The sequence below is a fragment of the Nothobranchius furzeri genome, chromosome 12, assembly GCF_043380555.1.
Source record: "Nothobranchius furzeri strain GRZ-AD chromosome 12, NfurGRZ-RIMD1, whole genome shotgun sequence".
NCBI classification, from domain to species: domain Eukaryota; kingdom Metazoa; phylum Chordata; class Actinopteri; order Cyprinodontiformes; family Nothobranchiidae; genus Nothobranchius; species Nothobranchius furzeri.
The window spans coordinates 27,200,010-27,224,165 of record NC_091752.1 but is presented as its reverse complement, the minus strand read 5'-3'; the positions used below and the strand labels follow the sequence as shown (position 1 = coordinate 27,224,165).

The 24,156-nt window shown below is 40.4% G+C and overlaps 2 protein-coding genes across 2 annotated transcripts in view; one reads left to right on the top strand and one right to left on the bottom strand.

Annotated features, from left to right (window-relative positions):
* The window catches only part of mrps5 (mitochondrial ribosomal protein S5), a 39,958-nt gene extending 28,017 nt beyond the window's left edge, over nucleotides 1–11,941 (top strand). Inside the window, exons 10-12 of the mRNA XM_015944697.3 lie at nucleotides 381–443; nucleotides 565–701; nucleotides 11,466–11,941. Of these exons, the coding sequence (XP_015800183.3) occupies nucleotides 381–443; nucleotides 565–701; nucleotides 11,466–11,690 (425 nt within the window). The 3' untranslated portion in view covers nucleotides 11,691–11,941. The remainder of the gene's footprint in view (nucleotides 1–380; nucleotides 444–564; nucleotides 702–11,465) is intronic.
* Nucleotides 11,942–16,449: 4,508 nt separating this feature from the next.
* LOC107375885 (myelin and lymphocyte protein) lies at nucleotides 16,450–23,571 on the bottom strand. The gene is made up of 4 exons (XM_015944696.3): nucleotides 23,426–23,571; nucleotides 17,308–17,475; nucleotides 17,104–17,226; nucleotides 16,450–16,653 (listed from the first exon to the last, which is right to left on the bottom strand). Exons 1-4 carry the CDS (start codon nucleotides 23,516–23,518, stop codon nucleotides 16,579–16,581), a joined length of 459 nt encoding a protein of 152 aa, XP_015800182.1. The 5' UTR covers nucleotides 23,519–23,571; the 3' UTR covers nucleotides 16,450–16,578.
* Nucleotides 23,572–24,156: the final 585 nt, after the last annotated feature.

Genomic DNA, 24,156 nt, shown 5'->3' with positions numbered 1-24,156 from the left:
TTGTTTATTCTTCTCATGGGGAACTTCCTCCTCTGCATTTCTGCAGCATTCTGCAGATTTCATTTATTTTAACAATAAATCTCTAAAAGTTACATGGACAGCATAGAGTGAGATGTTTTCAAGTGTTTTGACACCAGATCAGAACATTATCCTGAAGCCATGTAGCTGGCAGCACACGCTCCCGCTGAGAGGCTTCATTTGAATAACTAATCAGCCACAGCTGCCACAGCGAGCAGGAGACGCTCACACATGGAGGGACATCTGGTGGGCAGGTAGAGAAACACGAGTTCCTCAAACTGGAAATGGCACAAACATGTGAAGCTGGTTAGACTCTCTGGACTTGTTTAATGTTAACAGCTGCTTCTTTTCTCTGCCGACAGTTTATCATGACATCCAGTCCAAGTTCAAGAGGACAACTCTGCATATGAAGAAACAGAATGAAGGTAAATTTCCTTTCCATTAAGGTTAATCTTACAGAATTATATTCTGATGTGACTCATCTGAAAATGTAACATAAAACTGGATTTTTTAGCATTTTATACTGAAGTGTGTGTGTGTCTGCAGGCTACGGTCTGCACTGCCACCGGGCCGTCATCACTCTGTGCAAGCTGATCGGCATCAAGGACATGTACTGCAAAGTGGAGGGATCGGTAAATCTCCTCAACATTACTCGAGCCCTCTTCACCGGACTGGCCAAGCAGGTGAGAGCTTGTTGAGCTGATGGGAAAGGGTTCAAACTGTTCAGCTTCCCAGAAATGTGTCTTTGCGAAATCCAGAATCTCATAACTACTTTTGTGTTTTTTATGTTTATTTGCTCAAAATAAAGTTAAAACGGGACTTTTGTGACTGTTAGTTAAACTTTAGTCATTTCTAGTGAACAAAACAATGTTAAAGACTCTTCTTGCATTCAGGAGCATAAATTGTGGGTCTAATAAAACACAGCTCATAGAAGATGGGTCAGAGGTGTCTGAGAGGGGACAGGCTACCTGTCTAGGCTGTAAATGTGTAAAATCACAGCTTTATCACCAAAGCAGAAGACTTCTAGCCTAGATATCTAGACGGACAGTCGCCAAAGCAAAATAATTTTGCTTTGACTTCTCGGTTTAACGAGCACTGCCTCTTCATCCTGGACAGCATCAGTCCTGTCAGAACCAGATCAGCTCCTGCAGTGAACCCTACTCCCTGGTTTAATGACAGCATTCGCAGCCTGAAGCGCCAATGCAGAAAAATTGAGCGCTCATGGAAGAAAACCTGTCGCCACGTCCGTCTGCTGCATCTAAAAGACCTTCTGACATCCTTTAGCTCTGCAGTCACAGACTGCTGAACAAGACACGAGGGTTGCCTATTTTTCCAACCTGGTGTCCCAGAGCAAAGGGAACCCCAAGGTGCTGTTTAACACCATCAGCAGCATCGTCTCTCCTGCCTCTCCTACAGCCTCCATCCACTCTGTTGCAGACTGTGAGAACTTTCTGTCTTTCTTTGTGGACAAAGTCAATAAGGTTAGATCTAGCATCTCTCCCTCAGCTTTATCTCTGCCTCTCCCGACTCCAACCCGGCCTGTCAGCCTAGGTAGCTTTGCTCCTGTTTCTTTGCCTGAGTTAACCAAACTAGTTCACTCTATGAAGACCTCTGCATGCCCCCTTGACATCTTACCCTCATCTTTGTTGAAAAATACATTTCAGTCCATCGGTCTCAGCGTGCTCTGTGTAATTAATGCTTCTCTGGTTTCTGGTCAGATCCCTGCTTACTTTAACGCTGTAATCCACCTGCTTCTTAAAAATCCGAGTCTTGACCCCTCTCTCCATAGCAGCTTCACACCCATCTCTAAACTCTTGTTCATCTTCAAGATATTGGAAAAGGTTGTGGCTTAACAACTCACAGCTGCTCTTGATGTACATAACATCTATGATAGCTTCCAGTCAGGTTTTCGTAGAGCTCATTCTACTGGAACAGCTCTTCTTCTTTTTTTTTTTTTTAAGCCTGCGGCACACGGGAGCTCACTGCTGAGCAAACTGACTCGAATCACTGTTGTGGTCACTAGAATATTTCAGCTCAGCCGGCAGCTCATGTAGTGTGCACATGGTGAGTTTTTACCTCCCATGTGGCAGAAAATATCAAACCGGTTTGATTTTCACCTCCGCGTTTCGTGAGGTGGAAAACTCATTTCTTCACACACATTCAGTGAGGTATCTGCTGAGCTACCAGTCATTCGAGGCTGTTTGCTCTCGTGTGCGGCAGGCTTTAGGGTCTCTAATGACCTTTTGACCCACAGTGATGCAGGGGACTGTTCTGTTCTTGTCTTGCTGGACCTGACTGCAGTCTTTGACACTGTTGACCATCGTCTTCTACTGGTTAGGTTGAGACACTGGGTAGGTCTATCACAAACTGCTCTGGAGTGGTTCTTCTCTCTTCTGTCTGAGTGCTCCTCAGTGGCTGTCTCCACATTTCGGTCCCCTACCACCTCCCTCACCCATGGTGTCCTGCAAGATTCTGTGCTGGTGCCTCTACTGTTACTCCTTCCTATCTGCTTCCTCTTCAGCACATCCTGACCTCTTAAAGGAATCTTCTACCATCTTTATGCAGATGACATCCGACTGTACATCTCCTTTAAGCCCCATGATATGTCTAAGCAGCAGCTGCTACACACCTGCTTAGACTCTTATTAAAGTTACCTGGATGGCTGGGAATTTTCTACAGCTGAATAAGACTTAGATCCTCATCTGTGCCCCAGACTTCAGGATTCATTCCAAGATCCTGGTTCTGGGGTCTCATTTATCAAACATTGCGTAGAATCCTTACTAAAACCGTACTTAAGCTCAGCAAAAAAAAAAAAAAAGTACTTCCGCCAAGTAGGTTTGTGATCCATCAAACATGGAGTACGCACAGCTGCACGCAATCTCCGCTTCATAAATCAGAAACTATCTAAAAGGTTCTCAGCTGCTTTTTAGTCACATCCCGCCCTCACCACGCCCACTTACTGCCATAAATAGTCAATGCAAAGTGCCTTGTGGATCTCCTGCATATACATAAGCCGGCTGTTGCAGCGCTCCGCCAATGACTTGGTGACCGTAGATCAAGGCAGATCAAGGAGGTGCAATTTCACAGAAGCAGAAATTGAGATACTTCTGGGTGAGGTGGAGAAATGAAAGGAAGTGCTTTTGCAAAACAAATAAGAGAAAATCCACAGAGTGGCACAGCGTTGCTGAAGCTGTCAATGTTGTGGATTCTTCAGAGAGATCTGTGGCGGTTATAAAAAAAAATGGTCCAACCGGAATTCGATCCCCAGACTCTCGGGTGAAAGTCACACGCGCTAACCAGTCAGCCAAACTGAGATCTCCCCTGTTCAAGTAGCCAGGGTGCATGATCAATCGGGTCACAGTGACAGGACGCACACTGTCACAGATGCATGATATTTTGTCTCAATCTGTCCCCCTGCTGATATTCTGCATTCCGTATTCTGCGCTTCAGGCTGTGTGTGTGTGTGTATGTGCGCGCAGGCATGTGGGGGGCTTGTTCTGTGTGCGCACGAAGCAGTACAAGTGATAATGCTGCAGGATTTCATAATTTTATCCTTCTCGGCAACAGCTCTGCAGGTGCTCCCCATGTCCAAAATGTGCGTAAGCCAGGTCCTTAGTCAACTTAAAGTTGTGCACATTCTTTCATAAATCCCAACGTTTGCGTGGAAAGTTGCTTATGCAGTTTTCCGACCCCGTTTTGTGCATAAGCAAGCTTGATAAATGAGGCCCCTGGTCGTTAGGGCCTTTCCAAGGATCTACTGATTTCCCTCTTTCCTATTCATTTTCTCTTTTCCTTTCCTTACATTTTCAATCACAATTTTTAGTTTTTCTTATTTTATCCATATTTTTTAAATCATTTAGAAAAATCTTTTTTATATTTTAAATTTTTTGCTCTTATGAAGTGCCTTGTGGTTTTCATCTTGAGAGGCGCTACATAAAAGATCGTTTTAATCCTTTCTTTTCTTTCTTTGCATGTCAGTCTAGCCTCAGCAGGTCTACCATTGGCCTGAGCAGTATTGTGTTATTCCAATCACAACTCTCTATTGCTGGGCATTTCAATTCCGTGCCCTGCCGGTATCCATCACATTTAAGTTTTAACCCTGCTTCAACATGCCTGATTTCAATGAGCAGGTGATTAACAGGCTTCTGCAGAGCCTGATGAGCTGCTGCACAGGTGACTCAATAACTAAATTTAGTGTGTCGGACTAGAGAAACCACTAAAACGTGCTGGATACCAGCCCTCGAGGCTCAGAATTGAATAGCCCTGATCTATTGGTTTGGTGGGCCAATCACAGTCTCTATTGGTTTGGTGGGTGGGTTGATACAAAGGAGCGGAACAACTAAGATGGCGGCAGCTTGTTTGAAAGAGCTTTGGCTTCAACTTCGGACTATTTAGACTTGGGTTTTTCTTTGAGTCTAGAGCAGATAGCGGTATTTAATCCTTTATTTAGAAAAAGATGTAAATGAGTCTTCAACAATGTATGACGGACTGCCCCATTGACTGAGATCCGTAGCGGTGAGCATGTCTTGTTGATCATTGTCCAATGGCATGCGGAGACACTTTGAAAGACAACTGTAGATCCCGCCCCACGACTGAGTTCTCCGTATGGGTCGTGATCAGACTATACCAGGCTAGAAGACGTCATAATGAAGTTTAAACACTTCCTCATCATGTCAAAATTGTTGGCTGCATTTGAACACATCTGACAATTCAAAGACAACCTGGACACATTGTGATTCACCATAATGCACCCACAGCATCTTTACCCCTGCTGATCTGGTTTTCTTCTATAACACGAATCTCCACAAATGTCTAAACACTGATTTGTCTCCTCCCACTCATCTCCATGGTTCATGTCCACCCCACGCCATGTTAAGAATAAAGGACATCAAATAAGAAGCCTCTATGGACTGACCATACGTAAATACATTTATAATAATCTTATTTTGTACAAACAAACTGCATTGCCTTGACTAAGTCATCATAGTACTCTAGATTTGTCTGCCTAAATGAATGCAATTACAAGTTTTTTCCCATTGCTTAACACCATTAGTTCACCCCATCTACTCTTCTTATATGTGCTGATGAATTCTGCAACTCCATTATGTCCTTTTTCTATCTCTAAATTTCAGAAGTCTTATCCGCATTTGGCAACTCTTGTCTAACACCTGTCATTTGTCAATGAGACCCCCTGTTCCCCTCTTTGTCTACCATACTAGTTTAACTTTTCCTGCCATAGTTGATGCAACAAAAATTAATTTAAATCAAAACCACCAACCTCCCCTCTCTAGCCCTCATCGTCTTTTGTCTTTCTCCTCTTCATACTCATACAAGTAATCATAACCTCTACATTCTGGCTTCTCTCCGTTTTTATCCCTCTGAGTGTTGCCTTTGATGCCATCTCTCTCTCCAGCCTTCTGAACAGATTAGCCTTCCCTGGCATCAGTCATACATCACTCCCCAGGGATCAAATTGCGGGTCTAATTGGGATCTGCCTAAGAAATACATGGAGCCAGTGCTTGGTTCCACGTATTTCAAGGCAGGCTCTTGTTGTTAATGACATCTAAAGCAGTTTCTTTATTAATATTCTATCAAACTTAATGCTGCTCGAAAAGAAGAGCCCACATAAATTTAACATCAAATTGACTGGCTTGGTCATATGCTGTAACATTTTGTGTTACCATGGTAACATTTACAAAGAGACTAAACAAGAAAAGACACTGGCCATTTTTCAATATGCATACTTGTGTACTCACGTCCTTGTGAAACGTCATCGGCGATGGCCCAAGGACTCTTACAATCCTATGTATGCATAATGGCAAGTTTGCTCTATGTTCCCAGATGTGTTCTTGCTCCGCCCATTGTATCGAGGAGGCATCAATGCATCCTTCTGTGAACTTGGGACAGCAAAGTTTCCCACAATGTATTGTGTCGCAAACTGTCAAACTCCGGACATTAGAGGAGAAAGCTAATAACTGTAATGTTTTATATATTAGAAATTTGTAAATTTTGCTGTGTGTGTATTTTGGTTTCACTCTTCGCGATCCTTGAATATGCACTTTTTCAGCCGATTTTTGAGTGAACCGTAGGTCCTACAGAAATGAGTCACACTACGGTGAAGTAGACAAAAATCCCTATTGTTAGAAGAAGATGATGATGAAGCTATTTTTATAAAGCGCCTTTCAAAATAAAAATCACAAGATGTTCCACAAAAACAATACAAAAAAGTGAAAGCTCAGCATGGGCTGTAGGGGGAGCAGATAAAGCAGATAAAGAAGGAACAGTAGAGGCCCCAGCACAGAACCTTGTGGGACACCATGGACGAGGGAAGTGGAAGAGGACTGAAACTTAAAATTCGCCACAGAAATGGAACGCTCAGACATGTTGTTGATCTACATTACATGCATGTACCTAATTGTTGCTGCAGTACAAACACATTGTTCATGTCCATCAACCCCCTGGGACGCACCTGTTAAAATATTGTTTTGATAGGCGTAACTAGGCCTTCTACCAGATGTGTATGCATCGCGTTATGTCTGTGAAACATGGTACACATCAGTCACCTTTATAGTGGATTGATGTGATATCCACCGGCCGTGAAGCATTACATTTTGGAAGCAAGCCAGAAGCACAGGTGCACATTGCTTACACTTCAAGTCTATTTTTTTACACTTCCAGATCGTGCCAATATCAGCAGTTCAGATCGGGCTAGACAGGAAGTCAAACGTGAAATCGGTGTAAAACCTTAAGAAATTTTCTAAATAAAAATAACATTCCAATTTCCAGTGCTTCACTCGTATAAAAGTACTTCATTACCTGAAAAACCTTCGTACTTGAGGTAAAAAGAGCAGAAAATAAACCTCAGACCATGTTTAGATGCATGCTGTTATCTTTCTTTTTACTTGTTATTGCGTTTGGTATCGCGGGCTGAAATCGTGTGTGGTCCTGCAGTTTCACAGTAATTTTGTGACCTCGCCGGACAAGCTGTTCAGAACGCTTCTGCTGCCGTTTCGCACCCGAAACACTCCTGGTGGGAAGGGAGCTCGCAGTTATGCTCATTGCAGGGAGCTCAACGAATCGATAAAATTAATAAAAATCAATGAAGAAATGCATTGGCAACACTTTTTGTCATCGATTCATTGTGTTGTGCAACCTTTATGTATCAGCAATGCACACAGTTCATCTGTATGCGGCGTCAGAGCAGACTGAGGCAGATCAGAACAATAGAGACATATGTCGTACATGAGATGAAAAAAACTCAGTGTGCAATTAACTATTTTTTGATGGTTACTTTTCCCCCCAGAACTTTGTTGAACAAAGGTAAGTTGCTTGTTATGGTGTAAGGAAGATGCTTTTTACTGGCGCACAATGTGCTTTTCTAGGTGCTGTGGGGGAAAACAGAGAAACCAGCAAAGACACAAAGGCAGAAACAGTCCAAAGTTTGGGATCAAAAGTGCAACGATGGGCAGATTAGCTAATGCTAGTGGGTAGCAGGCTCATGATCAAGTGGGGTTACTTAAAAACACGATGGTCATGAAACTAAAGGACCCCACCATCTTGTTTATTTATCCTGTTTAAGCTGTCTGCAGTGCTATGGGAACAGAACCGCTGCAGTCAGGTTGCTGCTTCAGGTCTGCTCTGCTACACCGCTGCAGGAGTTTGGCAAGCCACTGTAGCATGTAATTCACAAAAACGTCTATCTGTGAAAATAATTTAAATTGGATAGTTGCTAACAAGAACATAATAGATATGCCACCATTACATTTTTAGCAGTAAATTCAATGTTATTAGCATTTCCAGTAGCTTACTGAGATCAGTGGACTCAGTGGTCTAAAGCAGCTTAAAACTCACTTGTTCAAGCTGGCTTTCCCGTGACCTTCGTCACCACCCTCTCTTTGTTTTGCTTTTATTCCACCTTTCCCAGGATCCACTGATTTCCCTCTTTCCTATTCATTTTCTCTCTCCCTTTCCTTAAATTTTTATCACAATTTTTTAAAACATATTTTTAATATATTTTTTAAATTTTTTATATACTTTTATTTTGTGAAGCGCCTCCTGATTTTTATCTTGAGAGGTGCTATATAAAAGATTGTTTTCCTTCTTTCTTACAACTGAACATGTTAATGAAATACATACAATTTTACTGATCATAGATTAAATATGGATACATTTAGGTCAGTGGTTCCCAAACTTATTTAGCCGCGCACCCCCTTCTATGTCCCGACCATGTCGACGCACCCACCCACCCCCCACCCACCCCCCCACCCCCCCCAGCCCCCACATTGGGGCATGGCTCTATATATATCAGATGTCAAGCTAAACACACAGGGTTAAAAAAATTCCCCATCACTTTCATTTTTTAAATAGTAATTAATAAACATTCGATATCATTACAATTTCCTTTGATTTCATTTTAAATAAATATTTAGAGTGCCCAGGTAGAACATCAACAATGCAATTGAACGGTTTTCTTAAAGTAGGAACGTTTAACCTGTGCGGCCAGAGCGCTCTCCTTCCTTCTGCTCTGCGTAAACCTGAGCTGATCACCTACTTGTGCGTAATCAAATGTCAATAGGGGACAAGATATAGCCATGATGTTCACTTTTACCTCAGACCGACTTATTGCTGTTTTATGGTGTGGCTGAATCTGCGATCCGCTGTCATGCGGACTGGAACAACAAATGCTGCAGTAACATGAGTTGTGGTCAGGTTCATGAGGAGTCACTGGCTGGAGCGGACCGACTCATCCCAGAAGCTAATATCTTAATTTGACCTTGAATGAAAAATAACCTCTTAAAAGTTTTTATCACGGTGGAGGCAGCGTTCATTTCTGCCTTCAGTCTGACGGCGCGCCGGAGTTAAAGCAGCGTGTGCGCTTATTGAATCTGTGTGTGTGCGCGTGCACGCGCGCGCGGCACAGCCGCTCAAGTCACCGCATCTCGCGCTATTTAAACCAATCTTGTAAAATGACTTCTGCCCAGCCCAGATGTGCTCACTTGTGCACCCGTGAGCCGTGGTTCAGCCGGAACGCGTCTGACCTCTGACAGACGCACTCTGAACTTCAGATCTTCAGCGCGCAGTTAATAGCCTGAATGGGAATCATTTCTTGTTATTTAGTTACATCCACAATGATCTGTGTGTGAGGTTTACAATGTCAGAAACACCTGCATGAGACAGGGTGTTAATTACAATCTGCCAGAATGACTCACCTTCAGATTTCTCCAACACCGTTAAAAATGATCAAATACGGAACATATCGGCGTGCGCAGGCCAGAGTGCTGAAGCTCGGCGCATTGTTATTATGAAGCTAGGGCACATGCGGAGGACACGCGCGCGCGCAAAAATATACTTGTTTTCAATTACATTTATTGTGCCCACTTACTTTTTCTTAGGCCCACCCACAAATGAGTTTCTGGCTATGCTAATGGATATGACAGACTTCTCTGAGCTCCGCAGCCATTACACTTTTCACCTCGTGCACCCCCTAGCGGCAGCTCGCGCACCCCCAGGGGGTGCGCGCACCACACTTTGGGAATCCCTGATCTAGGTGATAGCATGTTGTTTTGCATGCTATTTAACTGTTTTCTAATCACGTTTTGTTGTTAAAGTAAAGGAAGGAGAGAAAAAAATTTTGCCCTAGAGGTTAAATTTTCCTGTTTAATCCGATTAATTGATTAACCGAGGCGAGACCCCATCCGACTCATCGATGATCCAAATGTTGCAGCCCTACTCGCAGGTAAAACACTTGCCGATATCTATGCATCCAGTGGAAAGCCTGGGTTACTGTTTTCACACTCTGGTTTAAGCGGGATGTTTCAGTTTGCTCCAAATAGCTTTTCATTTAGATTGCAGCAGCTGTCTGCTGCCTACAAGGTGGGAAACTCTAGCTCTCTGTTTGGCTAAAACTATCTCTAAAAGCAATTATGCTGCAGTGGGCTGGACCCATCACAGTTCCTAAAGGAATGTTCTAGTATTATTTTGAAAATGTAACTTTGTCAGGTATTTGGAGCTCAGCTGCCTTCCCCCTCATCTGAAGGTGACTTTGATTATTGCAGTGAGTTGCTATGGACCAGCAGGTGCAAGTTCTGAAACACAGACAGAACCACAAATAAATAGTTATAAGTCATCCTGACAGTCACACTTGGAGGCAGGATGAAAGTCGCTCGGTGGGGGTTGTTCACATGGAAATGATGTTTTAATAAGGGTAAGAAGGCAGAAACCAGCTGCTGCTTCATTTTTGCTGAGCTCACCAGTGAGTGTGTGTGTGTGTGTGTGTGTGTGTGTGTGTGTGTGTGTGTGTGTGTGTGTGTGTGTGTGTGTGTTTGAAAGAGAAAGCCTCATAATCAGTTTCTGAAAGTCAGTGAAACATTCTGACAGAGCCAGCTAATGTGACAGAGGATAAGAGTGAACCAGGGGGTGTTCAGAGCTGTTAAACCGCTGCTTATTGTCTTATAATGGGCACAGAAAGAAGGAAATCAGTTCAGATGCTTAAAAGGCTTCTCAGAACTGCAGCTTACTTTATAACCACTAGACCTTCACCCCCGTCTCACCCTCAAGGCCCATTTAACTAACTGAGCGGTTAATGAATAAGCCTAAAACAGTTCTTCACCTTCAGTGTTGTTTTTGTCAATGATGACGATGACTAAATGTTTTTGTTGACGCCCTTTTTCTCATAACGAAAACAAGGTGCTGAAAAAGTTACTCTTTGGTGACTAAAACATGACGAGACGTGCGGGAGTTTCCATTTTCGAGACCGGACGAAAATAGTGCTCAAAATGCAAATTTCTGCATGTCTTACTCAAGCTAAGAAATAACGGCGCGTTCTGCTGTGCACGCCGAGAAGAGCAACAACACAGCCACCAACAAAAAAGACATTATCACATTTAAGTAAGAGGACTTTGCCAGAATATACTTTTAAAGACACTAAGTTGGAAGTCTGATAACTCCAAAAATAAACAAATGAAACAAAAAAATTTTTTTTTCAATTTAAGTGTCGTGTAGAACACTCTGTATGCTTCCTATAAGTGTCTGGCTCATTTTTGTTTGTGAAAATCTACTGAATGGTGCACAGATTTGCATCAATATATTAATTCTATAAAGTGTAATGATTACCAGCAAAGTAACAAAAGGACGTCACTCTGGGATTATTGTTTTACTGGACTAAATCTGGGGCAACTAAGATTGTGTCCAATCTCTCCTTTAGCCCTAAAATAAAAGATGTGGGTATGAAACTCTCTCTAGTAGCTCAGAGTACATGTGTGACATCACAATTAATTTGTTAACGACTAATACTTTTATCTTTTGTGAAACTTAAAACAAAAATCTTTGTCGACTAAAAAACCTACGATGCCTGCCAAAAACAACACTGCTTTCAGCCAAATTGTGGAAAATTTTCAGAGTTTGAAACGTCATCATCTCATTCCCTCTTCATCGGTGTCTCCCTGCAGGAGACTCATCAGATGCTGGCCGACAAGAAGCATCTCCATGTAGTGGAGTTCCAGGCGCATCGAGGTCCGCTGCCCATGGTTGTGGCAAGTCCTAAAGATGGCGTGCGTCCCAACCCAGAGTCTGACGATGAGATCCCCAGCACCAAGCTGCACTGGGACGATGTTCGAGCTTCACAGGGGTATAAACGCTCCATCTGGGCAGGAGTCAAACGCACCATCTGGTAGTGCAAACATCCAGACTGTGAGCTGTCAGAAACCAGGAGCAAACAGCTGAAATGCTTTTTGTTTGTTGCTCTTTTCAGAGTCGGTTCACTTTGGGAATGTCTGAATGTCCTGTGCGCTGTCGTTATAAGTCATTATTCTCATTTACTTGCATCAACCAAAATTCTAATAATTAGCAAAAATCGTAGAGTTCCTGCTCCATGTGTTTTTGTTTTTTTTTTTTTTGCAAAAAATAAAGTATAATTTATAATCCAGTGGTTGTTTATTTCTTTCTCTTAGAAGATAAATCACGTCTCTGTTACAAATTTTGCAGGACGTGGGTTTAATATTTGGGGTGCCAAATTTTCCTGCTTATAATTATCTCAAATGTTTAAGCAAATTCAGAAGTGCTCATAAATCGCACTAGGGGCTGGTTCCAGAAAGGAGCAAGTTCCCATTGACTCCCATGTTAAAAATGCCAACAGCCTGGTACAAAAAGCCACTGCTATACAAGTGCAAGTCATTTATCACTGTCAATTTGTTTAACTCACGTGTTCAGATGTAAATAAAGGGGCGTGTTCTTTGACAGGTGTCAGATGAGCCATCAGCAGCTTGCTCAGATGAAGGTAGCAGAGTCTCAACCATGGTTTTCTGGCTGAAAGCATCTGCTAACCTGCATTAGTTTTGGTTAGCTCTGGATTAGCTCAGTTAGCTCATAGCTACTTTGGTTCAGAGTCTGATGAGTATCAGTCATTTGCCCCCACTCTCTGCACCACCTCTTTGCCCATTTTTGTATTTTCTGGGAGTGATGAGACACGTGGCGTGGCCAAGATGGTGGTGGAGGGAACTGCCCACTGGGCTTCAATGCAGCTCTTCAAAAACCCACAGGTTATGTGATGAAGGTTCCATCCATTTTATTTATACAGTTTGTAATTTTCACTCTGAAATTGTCACAGGTTAATTTTTTTTTTCAACAAAAAAAAATTATTTACTTCTGGATCTTTCTTCACAAATACGTTTACTTTGACAGAAAGTTGTGTGCACAATGAATTATTATGGTTGACTGCGGCAGAGGGGTTAGGTGCCCACCCTGTAACCAAAAGGTTGGAGGTTCGAACCCCGTCTGTCATAGTTGTTCTCCTTAATGCTGTTTGTGTTGTAACGTGCCATGGGGGGTTGTAGAACCTTGGAAGGTGTTGTATCAAATACAGACCCTTTTATTATTTTCTCTGCCTATTTTGGGTTCCATGCTGTTCATTGTAATAAAAACACAGCTTTCTGCTTGACTTTATTTAGATTTATTTAAAAATTTTACCAGTGACTGAATGTTTGGTTCAGCAACCATAATTTCATTAAAACTAATGAGTGCTTGTTCTAATATTTGAGAAACACAGAAAAATGTGCGTTAAATTGAATGTTTGGTTCAGCAACCATAATTTCATTAAAACTAATGAGTGCTTGTTCTAATATTTGAGAAACACAGAAAAATGTGCGTTAAATTTTAATCCGCTCACATGTTCCTGTTTACAATCTCCAGTTCTTCTCTGTAGTCTGACATCAGTTTTCCTGCTTCCTTATCTTGATTTCTCGTTTTTTGTTCCTTGTTTTTTTTTTTTTTTTTACCTTTTTGAGTTTATACGACCTGCCTCCTTATACTTGTCAGAGCTGCTCACCCCCTACATCCCCTTCTGGTCACTAAGGTCGGCTGACCATCTACTGCTCAAAGTCCCTAAAATGAAGTATAAAGCTTGTGGGGAGCGTGCGTTTGCCTTGGCTGCTCCCAGACTCTGGAGCGCACTCCCTCTGGTGGTACGCCAGGCTTCCTCACTGGCCCAGTTTAAATCCAGCCTAAAGACATTTCTTTAATTTAGCTTTTGGCCAATGATCGTTCTTGTATGCTGTGCTTCTGTTCTGTTTTTTTTTTGTTACTTCTGTTTTAACTGGCTGTTTAAATTTTTGTTTTGATTTTAGGTGTTTCTATTTTAACGGTTTTTAATTGTGTTTTATGTATATGTATGTGAATTTGAATGGCTTTTTAGGTTTAACTCTGTGCAGTGCTTTGGTCAGCTGACATGCTGTTTTTAAATGCGCTATAGAAATAAAATTGGATTGGATTCCTGTTCCTCCACCTGAACCTTCAATTCACGACCCAAAATGTTTGAAAAAGAAAAAAAAACACAAGTTTGAAGGTTACAACTTTTAATCATCAAGGCTATAAAAATACACTTTGTGTACTTTGTGTCATATGAAACAAACCGAAAATATGGGTACAAAGATACATATTTACAGCCATGACAGTACTTTCATATTTGTAGTTACATTTAATTCTTGCCATATTTTATTATTATTAGTAGGAGTAGTAGTAGTATGAGTAGTAGAGTAGTAGATGCAATGGTGGCAGAGTAGTAGTAGTGTAGTAATATTGTTAGTTTTAGAGTAGTTGTTGTAGAATAGCAGTAACGTAGTAGTAGTAAAAATTATTGTTGTACAGCAGTAGTAATGGTAGTTGTACAGTAGTAGTAGTAGTAGCAGTAGTTATTGTTGTAGAGTAGTAGTAGTAGTTATTGTTGTAGAGTAGTAGTAGTAGTAGTAGTAGTTATTGTTGTAGAGTAGTAGTAGCATAGTTGTTGTAGAGTAGTAGTAGCAGTAACGTAGTTGTTATAGAGTAGTAGTAGTAGTAGAGTAGTTGTTGTAGAGTAGTAGTAGTAGTAGCAGTAGTAGAGTAGTTGTTATAGGGTTTTAGTAGTAGAGTAGTTGTTGTAGGGTAGTAGTAGTAGTAGTAGGGTAGTTGTTGTAGGGTAGTAGTAGTAGTAGTAGGGTAGTTGTTGTAGAGTAGTAGTAGTAGTGTAGTTGTTGTAGAGTAGTAGTAGCGTAGTTGTTGTAGAGTAGTAGTAATTAATGCTGTACCGTAGTTGTTGTAGTAGTAATAGTAGTTGTAGAGTAGTAGTAGTAGTAGAGAAGTTGTTGTAGAGTAGTTGTTGTAGGGTAGTAGTAGTAGTTGTTGTTGTTGTAGGGTAGTAGTAGTAGTAGTAGTAGTAGTAGAGTAGTTCTAGAGTAGTAGTAGTAGTAGTAGAGTAGTTGTTGTAGAGGAGTAGTAGTAGTAGTAGAGTAGATGTTGTAGGGTAGTAGTAGTAGTAGTAGTAGTAGTAAAGTAGTTGTAGTAGTAGAGTAGTTGTTGTAGAGTAGTAGTAGTGTAGTTGTAGAGTAGTAGTAGTGTAGTTGCTGTATAGTAGTAGTAATTATTGCTATACAGTAGTTGTAGTAGTAGTAATAGTAGTTGTAGAGTAGTAGTAGTAGAGTAGTTGTTGTAGAGTAGTAGTAGTAGAGTGTTGTATAGTAGTAGTAGTAGTAGTAGTAGCGTAGTTGTTGTAGAGTAGTCGTAATTATTGCTGTACAGTAGTAGTAGTAGTAATAGTAGTTGTAGAGTAGTAATAGTAGTAGTAATAGTAGTAGTTGTAGTAGTGTAGTGTGTAAAGTAGTATTAGTAGAGTATTTGTAGTAGTAGTAGTAGAGTAGTTGTTGTAGAGTGGTTGTAGTAGTAGTAGAGTAGTTGTATTAGAGTAGTAGTAGTAGTGTAGTTGTTGTAGAGTAGTAGTAGTAGTAGTAGTAGAGTAGTTGTACTAGTAGTAGTAGAGTAGTTGTTGTAGAGTAGTTGTAGTAGTAGTAGAGTAGTTGTATTAGAGTAGTAGTAGTAGTAGTGTAGTTGTTGTAGAGTTGTAATAGCGTAGTTGTTGTAGAGTAGTAGTAATTATTGCTGTACAGTAGTAGTAGTAGTAATAGTAGTTGTAGAGTAGTAGTAGTAGTAATAGTAATAGTTGTAGAGTAGTAGTAATAGTAGTATTGGTGGTAGTAGTTGTAGTAATAGTAGTTGTAGAGTAGTTGTAGTAATAGTAGTATTGGTGGTAGTAGTAGATTTGTCGTAGTAGTAGTAGTATTAATTGTAGAGTAGCAGTAGTAGTAGTAGTAGTAGTAATAGTAGAAGTTAGAGTAGTAGTAGTTTTGGTGGTAGCAGTTGTAGTAATAGCAGTTGTAGAGTAGTCGTAGTATTAGTGGTAGTAGTAGTAGTAGTAGTATTGGTGGTATTAGTAGTAGTAGTGGTATGAATAAAAACATAGAATTTGCTCCCTAATCACTAACTCTGCATGTTTGCTGGAGGTTTTAATTATCAAACAATTGTTATTTGCTGGCTTACATAATAGTGGCAGTGTCACATCATATCACATAATTGAAATAAAACATCCTAAAGACCCGTTATTTCCTGTAACAAACGGCCAGGAGCTCTGAGTCATCTGATATTAACAAAAGAAAATATTTTTATAGGACAGAATCAATTTTAATTGATTTATGATTCAATCACAGCCAGACTCATCTGACTTTATTTTAGCAACTGTTTATGAAATGTTTGTATTCCGCTTTGAGGTGACTGGTTGTAGATTAAAGAAATCAATTCAAATGCATTTTATATTGGGATCTGAATTACAACATTTCTCTTTGATGATTCATTAGTTCATGTGTTTTGGGTTAGGGTTTAACTGCATGCAAAATATATTAGGGTTAGGGTTAGACAAACACAGTGAGAACATTTCTCTAATTATTCACTTCCTGATCCAAACTGCACAGTGCTCAGTCCAGAAAGCCTCAATCCAACTGGAATCTTTTAAAAACAACCAAGTGTAAATCAAACGCTTGTAGTTTTGCCTGGAAATGATCAGTAGGTGTTTTTTTTTATATTAATAACATCAAACATGAGAAACTACAACAACTATTAGGTTCATAACTGTATTCCTATCCCCCTTACACACACAGCAAAATGCACAGATACATTAACACATGTACTTGTGTCTATGTTTCCGTGTGTGTGTGTGTGTGTGTGTGTGTGTGTGTGTGAGAGAGAGAGAGAGAGAGAGAGTTCTCAGAAATGTTTCCATCTGATGGCGGAGAGGATGGCATGGATGAAGTAGAGAAGTGTGGCCACAAAGGCAAACACCTGAAACACATAAATCAATAACTATTTTACAGATATAGGTACAAAACACCATATTAATGCATTTTGTGCTACATTTTTAAAGATTGCATGGCTATTTCCTGCTGTGGCCAACTCTTGTGACTGTATCGTGTTTGTTGGTGCTTTGATCAATTTTTCACATTTATGCTAACCAGAAGTACTGAGATGTTAAAAGAGAGGTGAATCTGTATTTAACAATACATTTCAACTGCCTGAAAAAGAACATTTACAGCAGGCGATCCTGGTAACATGCAACAAAACTTCATTTTTTACTAAATGCAGTCTTTTATTGCTCAAACACAAAAATAAATAAAATGATGAATAAGACTGGAATAAATGTAAGTGGTGAAATCCTTCTTGCAAAGTAACTAAAGCAAAGCAAATAGTGAAGGAGTTTTGAAATGTGGTTGAAAGTCGTTGCCTAATACTCACCACTGCAGAAATATCAATCCGATAAATTCTTTGGTCCCCTGATTTATGTTGTAATGTGATAAAAGCCAAGTCCACTCCTGCACTCAGGTAGAACAGCACTGCTAGGAAGTGATAAACAAAGTCCTGCACACACAAAAGAAATACAATAGTCACAACTTTTCCTGGTTTTGTTCTATTTTATATGTTTATTTATTTATTTCTTACTGCAACGGCCCAGCCAGAACTGCTTTTATGACACCCAGTAACAAAAATAATCATCCAGAGGAAGGTCATGACGAAGCAGAAGACTGAGACAAACATCACCCATCCCAAAGGGTTAGTTGGGTCAATGTGGGTCGATGCCACTAGAATCCACACCAAACCACCAAATACCTGCAAGGAAAAGCAAAGATGTTTTACTGTTACACAACAATAACCTAGAAATTTAGACAAACCATAATTGTAGCTAAAGATTTTGTGCTGCAGGTTGGCTATGCTCCAGTGTAGATCTGTCATTGGCTCGGCTAAGTTTAGGCTGGGCCAATCACAGCCCTCTGTTTATAGACAGACGTTGAGTGGGCTGAGCTCCATTACGGGGGTGATGTGAAGGAGCAAAAGCACAATGGCAGTAGCCCATGAACGTTTTTTGCATCGACTTAGACTTGGGCTTTTCTTTAAGGCATGACTAGATACAGGTACTTCTTCGTCAACAGTGTATGGCGAACCTTTTGCTTTGACTGGTCCTAGTGCTGCCCAATTGTACATAGACAGTTTGAAAGACAACCGGAGATTCCGTCCTCCCAACTGAGCTCTGTCTATGGGTCATGGCCAGACAATATATTTAGTTATAGGATGTGCCAGAATAAAAGAACAATGCAAAAGGCAGATTTTCTACAAAACTATGGTGACACAGTCTCCAATGCGGGGCCGCAGTAGCTCAGGAAGTAGAGCGGGTTGTCAAGTAATCAGAAGGTTGCAGGTTCGATCCCGGCTTTGACCAGAGAATGCTGCTGTTGTGTCCTTGGGCAACACACTTAAACTACCGTGACTGCTGGTGATGGTTGGAGGGACTGGTGGCGCCAGTGTCGGTGCCCCCAAGGGCAGCTGTGACCGCATCATAGCTCATTCCCACCAGCATGTGAATGTGTGTGTGAATGGGTGGATGACTGATTGTGTTGTGAAGTTCCTTGGGGGGTTGTAGAACCCTTAGAAGGTGCTATACAAATCGAGGCCATTTATCATTTTCAATAGAGAAAACATAAAAAATATGAAAGTGCATTGGAATAATGACACGCTCATTCAGTAGTTGGGAAATGGAGTTAGCAACTTTTTTCTGTTTACAAACCTAAAACGCAGATGTTTTTCCTTTAAACAGCAGTAGGACCAGTGCTGCTGGGGATCTTACAGCAGCTTTCGATACTGTAGACCACGAAGTGTTGCTCCATCGCCTTGAACATTATGTGGGAATTTCTGGGCAAGCCCTAAACTGGTTGTCGTCGTCTTCCTCCGCTTATCCGGGTCCGGGTCGCGGGGGCAGCATCCCAACTAGGGAGCTCCAGACCGTCCTCTCCCCAGCCTTCTCCACCAGCTCCTCCGGCGTTCCCGGACCAGATTGGAGATGTAACCTCTCCAACGTGTCCTGGGTCGACCCGGGGGCCTCCTGCCGGCAGGACATGCCCGAAACACCTTCCCGGGGAGGCGTCCAGGAGGCATCCTGACCAGATGCCCTAAACTGGTTTAGATCATATTTACGTGGCAGGATAGTTTGTGTGAGGATGGGTGGCTTCTCATCGGGCTTCTCAGATCTGCCATGGGGGATACCGCAGGGTTCAATACTGGTACCCTTGCTGTTTTCAATTTATATTCTCCCACTGGGTAACATTTTACGAAAGTTTGGAATTGGATTCCATCTCTATGCCGACAACTGCCAATTGTACTTGCCTCTAGATGGCGCCGGTGATCACATGATAAAACATTTTTTGGATTGTCTGGCAGGAATTAATATGGTTGACAGAAAACTTCCTGTGTCTCAATGGGAAAAAACAGAGGCACTGTTGTTTGGTCCGAGTGGACATGTTGATTTTTCAAACGTAGACTGCGGTGAATTGAACTCATTTTTGGGTGTTTCAGCAGTCAACCTTGGCGTGAAGATGGACAGTGCATGCTGCATGGATGCTGATGTGGGTACTGTAGTATCCTCTTCATTTTATCATTTAACACATTTGGCTAAAGTAAAGCCGTTTTTATCTAGACGTGACCTTGAGACTGTTGTTCATGCTTTTATTACCTCGCGACTTGACTATTGTAATTCCGTTTTATTTGGTGCAAGTAGGGGTACTGTAACCCGATTGCTGCTTGTCCAGAATGCTGCAGCTAGATTCTTGTACAACAAAAGGAAGCATGAACACATGACACCAAGTTTGGCTGCTCTCCACTGGTTGCCTGTTGATTTTAGAATTTATTTTAAACTTCTTTTAATGGTGTTTAAGGCGCTGAATGGTGTGGCTCCAACCTATTTGGCAGAGTTGCTGCAGCCATATGCTCCGGCCCGGTCACTCCGCTCTGAGAACCAGCTGTGGCTCCTAAGGCCAGGTTGAAGTTTAGAGGGGACAGGGCGTTCTCTGTTGCGGGTCCGAAACTGTGGAACGCACTGCCCCAACCATTAGGGGCTCTCCATTGGTAGCGGTTTTTAAAATGAGGCTGAAAACCTACTTTTATGATCTGGCTTTTAATTATGTGGGTTAGCAATTGCTAATGTTTCATATTTTGTAATTCTTATTTGTGGTTTTAATTATGTCTGTGGCGCTATATGTTTTATTATTTTATTCTTCTGTTGTACAGCACCTTGGTGGCATGCTCATGCCTGTAAGGTGCTTCATAAATAAAGGTTGATTGATTGATTGATTGATTGATTGATTGATTGATAAATGGTTGGGAAGTTACAGTATTCAGATATTAATAACAGTAATGGCAACAGTGCAGGTAATTGTGACTGATTTGGTTCAGTTACATAACGTGAATTTCCAGTTTTGTTTTCATTCAATACCAGCAATGACCTGATTGTCTTTCAGTCGTAAGAACAGACTTATCAGGTGTCCTTTCTTTAAACTCCTTCATCGCCATTTTTAGAGTTGAACAGACCAGTTTGTTAATTCACCTTTCTCTTGTTTGAGATCCTTTTACATATTAATTATTCATACAGAAAAAAGTCAGCATTCAAAGTTATTGTGTTCCTTTGCCTTGTATGTAGTCATATTAAATCTCTCTTTTTTGTAGTTAAAGTAACTACAAAACATTTGTTCTTCAAATGAACAAAACGTTTTCAAACAAGCAAGACGAAAATCATACAAACGCATGCACATGAAAGTCTTTAGACACGCTTTTAGAAAATATTAAACTGTGATAAAAAAAAACAAATAGTAAAAAAATAAAAATAAAAAAAACAGCCTTATCTCTCAAACTGTTGACTAAACAAACACATTCCTTTACTTGTGTGGGTACTGTTTATTTTGCAGGGTTATCCAAATGTTAACTAATATACGTAACTCTGGAACTTTTTGCTTTGACCGTGTCATGCATGAGTGGTCACTGCAGAAAATGCTCAGCAGGTAAACTTCATGATTCATATCTGATGTTAACCATTGTGCGGGCAATGACATGTGATGATCAGTGATGTGGTCGCAGCTACAACTAAAATTCTATAGAACAAAACGCTTCATGGTTCTCACTGAATTCTGACTTTCATCTCAGAATTCTGACTTTTTTTTTAGAATTCTGACTTTTTTCTCAGATTTCTGACTTTTTTTCTCAGAATTCTAACTTTTTTCTTAGAATTTTGACTTAGTTTCTCAGAATTCTGACTTTCTTAGAATTTAGACTTTTTTCTCTGAATTCTGACTTTTTTCTCTCTGAATTCTGACTTTAATTTCAGATTTCTGACTTTAATCACAGAATTCTGATGTTTTATCTCATAATTCTGACCTTTTTTCTTAGAATTCTCACTTTTTTCTCATAATTCTGACTTTCCCCTACGTGAGCCTGTGATGACAAGTTTACTGATTTGTAACAAACGATTACAAAACATTTCTCATTCATAAATATCATTTTACACATTTACCTCTTCACTTGTTGTCAGTGATTAAAGGGAGTCTTGTATGATTGTCATTTTGCTGGAGGTTGAACAATCTGAAAAAATACTTGTTCGAAAATTGCACTCACAGAGATTTTTGCCCCTTATTGTCACCTTACTTGCAATGATTTAGCTATGTACCACCCCCATTGCCAGAGAAGATACACACGGTCACTTCAAGTTCTTTATTTAGAAAAGGGGTGTTTTGCATCTTCTTTGACAGTGTATGGCAGACTGCCCCATTGACTTGACATCAACAGCGGTGAGTACATGATGTTGTTTGTTGTTCAATAGCATGCAGAGACAGTTTGAAAGATAACCGTTGGTCCTGCCCCACGACGAAGCTCTTCCTGTCAGTCAAGGCCAGACTTTATAGTCACATATACTGTATACAACACTTCATGTTGGAGGATAAAATCTTTCATTTAAGCTAAAACAAATTCATGCTTACAAAGTAGTGAAATAAATGTGTTTGTTACTAAATTTTTGGAGACAGATCATCTTTATTTATCAGTAACTAGAATCACTTTATTTTCTAAATGATAGAGGACACACCCCTCACTTATTTGTGCTAGGTTAATGTGGATGTAGAGTACAGACCAAAAGTTTGGACACACCTGTCTCATTCAATGTGTTTTCTTTATGTTCATGACCATTTACATTGGGAGATTATCACTGAAGGCATCACAACTCTGAATGAACACGTGGAGTTAAAAAGGTGAAATAACTGAAAACATGTTTTATATTATATTTTCTTCAAAATAGCCACCCGTTGATTTGATTACTGCTTTGCGCACTCTTGGCATTCTCTTAAAGAGCTTCAAGAGTCTTCAATAGTCTTGAAGGAGTTCCCAGAGGTGTTTAGCACTTGTTGGCCCCTTTGTAAATGGCCATGGTCATGAAAATAAAGAAAACACATTGAATGAGAAGGTGTGTCCAAACTTTTGGCCTGTACTATACTCTCATTATTTCAGTAAATCCTCTATGGTCTCAAATACGAATGAATGCCTTGTGAGTTGTTTTCTGACAAAAAAAGCACTGGCGCTCCTGTATCTGAAAGTAGATGATAATTGGAGGAGTGGGGGACAGGATTTGGAGTCTTTATCATCAAAATACATTATATGCAAACGTCTCGCCTCTGGTTGGCTACCACCAACGCAACTCTTCCACTGCTTTCATTTGTTTTTATTTCTTGGGTAAAAAATGGAACATTCAAGTTTTATCTCAACATATGACAGATATGTAACATATGGCACAAGCCTGAAATTGTTATGTTGTGACAGAGAATAAAAATATATGTAGATAAAAATTTGAATACGCTCAGAGGAAACAACTGAGTTAATAGATTTTAGTTGCACCAGAATCAAATAAACGGTAGCATACAAACATGTTCCCACTATTATAAGAGCATTTCAGAATATTAGGAGAGGACATTAGTTGTTTACACTTTCAACCAAAATACCAAAATAACTATTAAACCAAATTAACTCTCTAAGCCAAACAGCAAAGAGTTTTTTTCTGGTATTCCAAAGGTAAAAATTTGATTCACATTCAATATTCTAATTAAACTGATCTAGAGAAATAAGAATTGTAGACTTTTTTTTGCACAATTCATAATCAGCATAAATTGGATGAAGTAAAATTGTTGTTGTTGGATTCAAATGCACAATGTTGAATTTACTATTTTATTCCAAGCTTTTGAGACTTCACTTTGTGCAGGTTTGATTCTTTTGGTTTGAAAGGAAATCAAACAAAAATGGTAATTTCCCATTTGTTACATGATCATTGTTCATCTGTTTGTGATCTTTCACAGAGAAGAATGGAATAGTTGGCTGCATTCTTTCTTAGATCATAGTAACAGAAACACTACACAGAAATATGAGAGGAGGTGTAGTTACTCCTCCCACATAACACTTCATTCTTTGTAAGCAACATTTTAAATATTTTAATTTGTATTTATTTAAATAACCTAATGTTAGAAACATTTACCAGTTTTGTTTTCTCTAAGAAAATATTCTAAATTTATCATAACTTTCATTATTGCTTGTTTTGTTTAAACTGCAGCATATTTTAATGCTTAATAAACCAAAATCTGTTGCTACTTTTCAGAATAATATGATTTTAAAAAGGACAAATATATTTTAACCCCCTAAATCCCAGAAACTGTTTTCTCTATCAGTAACTTGAAGAAGAGACTTATATTTTCATCCTCACCAGTTCAGGCAGGTAAAATATGTCTGGTGCTGTGGTGCATATCTCCACTCCGCTGGGCAGGGTCCCTGTAGACTGAGCAGTAGTAGCAGCCATGTCTAACTGTAACCTCTCCCAGTCTCCTCTGAACTAACGGTGCCGCTGCAGGTGTAACTGAGCCTTATAGGAAGGCCGGGTTAGCGGACAAACCTGTTCTGCTATTTGTGTGTGTGTGTGTGTGTGTGTGTGTGTGTGTGTGTGTGTGTGTGTGTGTGTGTGTGTGTGTGTGTGTGTGTGTGTGTGTGTGTGTGTGTGTGTGTGTGTGTGTGATGCCTTACCACAACTGCTCCTTGCACCAGTAGAAACGAGACACACCCTTCTCCCTGCACCCAGGGTTGCCTGGTGTTTATTGTGAGCTGCTGATCTGTGACAGGCTTTTAAAACGACTAGAGCAGCAGGAATCTCGTGCCCCGGAGCTACGGACAAATCTCCAGAACACAGTTGTTGAGGCGAGGAGCAGCTCAGGGAGTTTTCGATTCACGTTGTGACCCTGACTTTGTGAAAGCCGAGCACCTGTTGCTTCTATTTGTTTTGCACACAGTCGCATCAACGTGAGTTTCTTCTCAAAATAAAGATGCTTCAACCTTAGAGTCACAATGTGTCTTGAGTAATGTTTTAATGCTAACAATTGATCATATGGTTGCAATATAGTGGCAAATCCAAATGGGGGAATTTCTTATATTGACTAAATTAAA

What these genes read in the sequence shown, in the direction of transcription:
- LOC107375885 (XM_015944696.3), bottom strand. Translation starts at nt 23,518, where the DNA reads ATGGCTGCTACTACTGCTCAGTCTACAGGGACCCTGCCCAGCGGAGTG. An exon ending in TATTTTACCTGCCTGAACTG is followed by an intron (nt 17,476 to 23,425) that starts GTGAGGATGAAA and finishes TTTTCCTTGCAG; the next exon opens with GTATTTGGTGGTTTGGTGTG. An exon ending in GGATTGATATTTCTGCAGTG is followed by an intron (nt 16,654 to 17,103) that starts GTGAGTATTAGG and finishes TATGTGTTTCAG; the next exon opens with GTGTTTGCCTTTGTGGCCAC.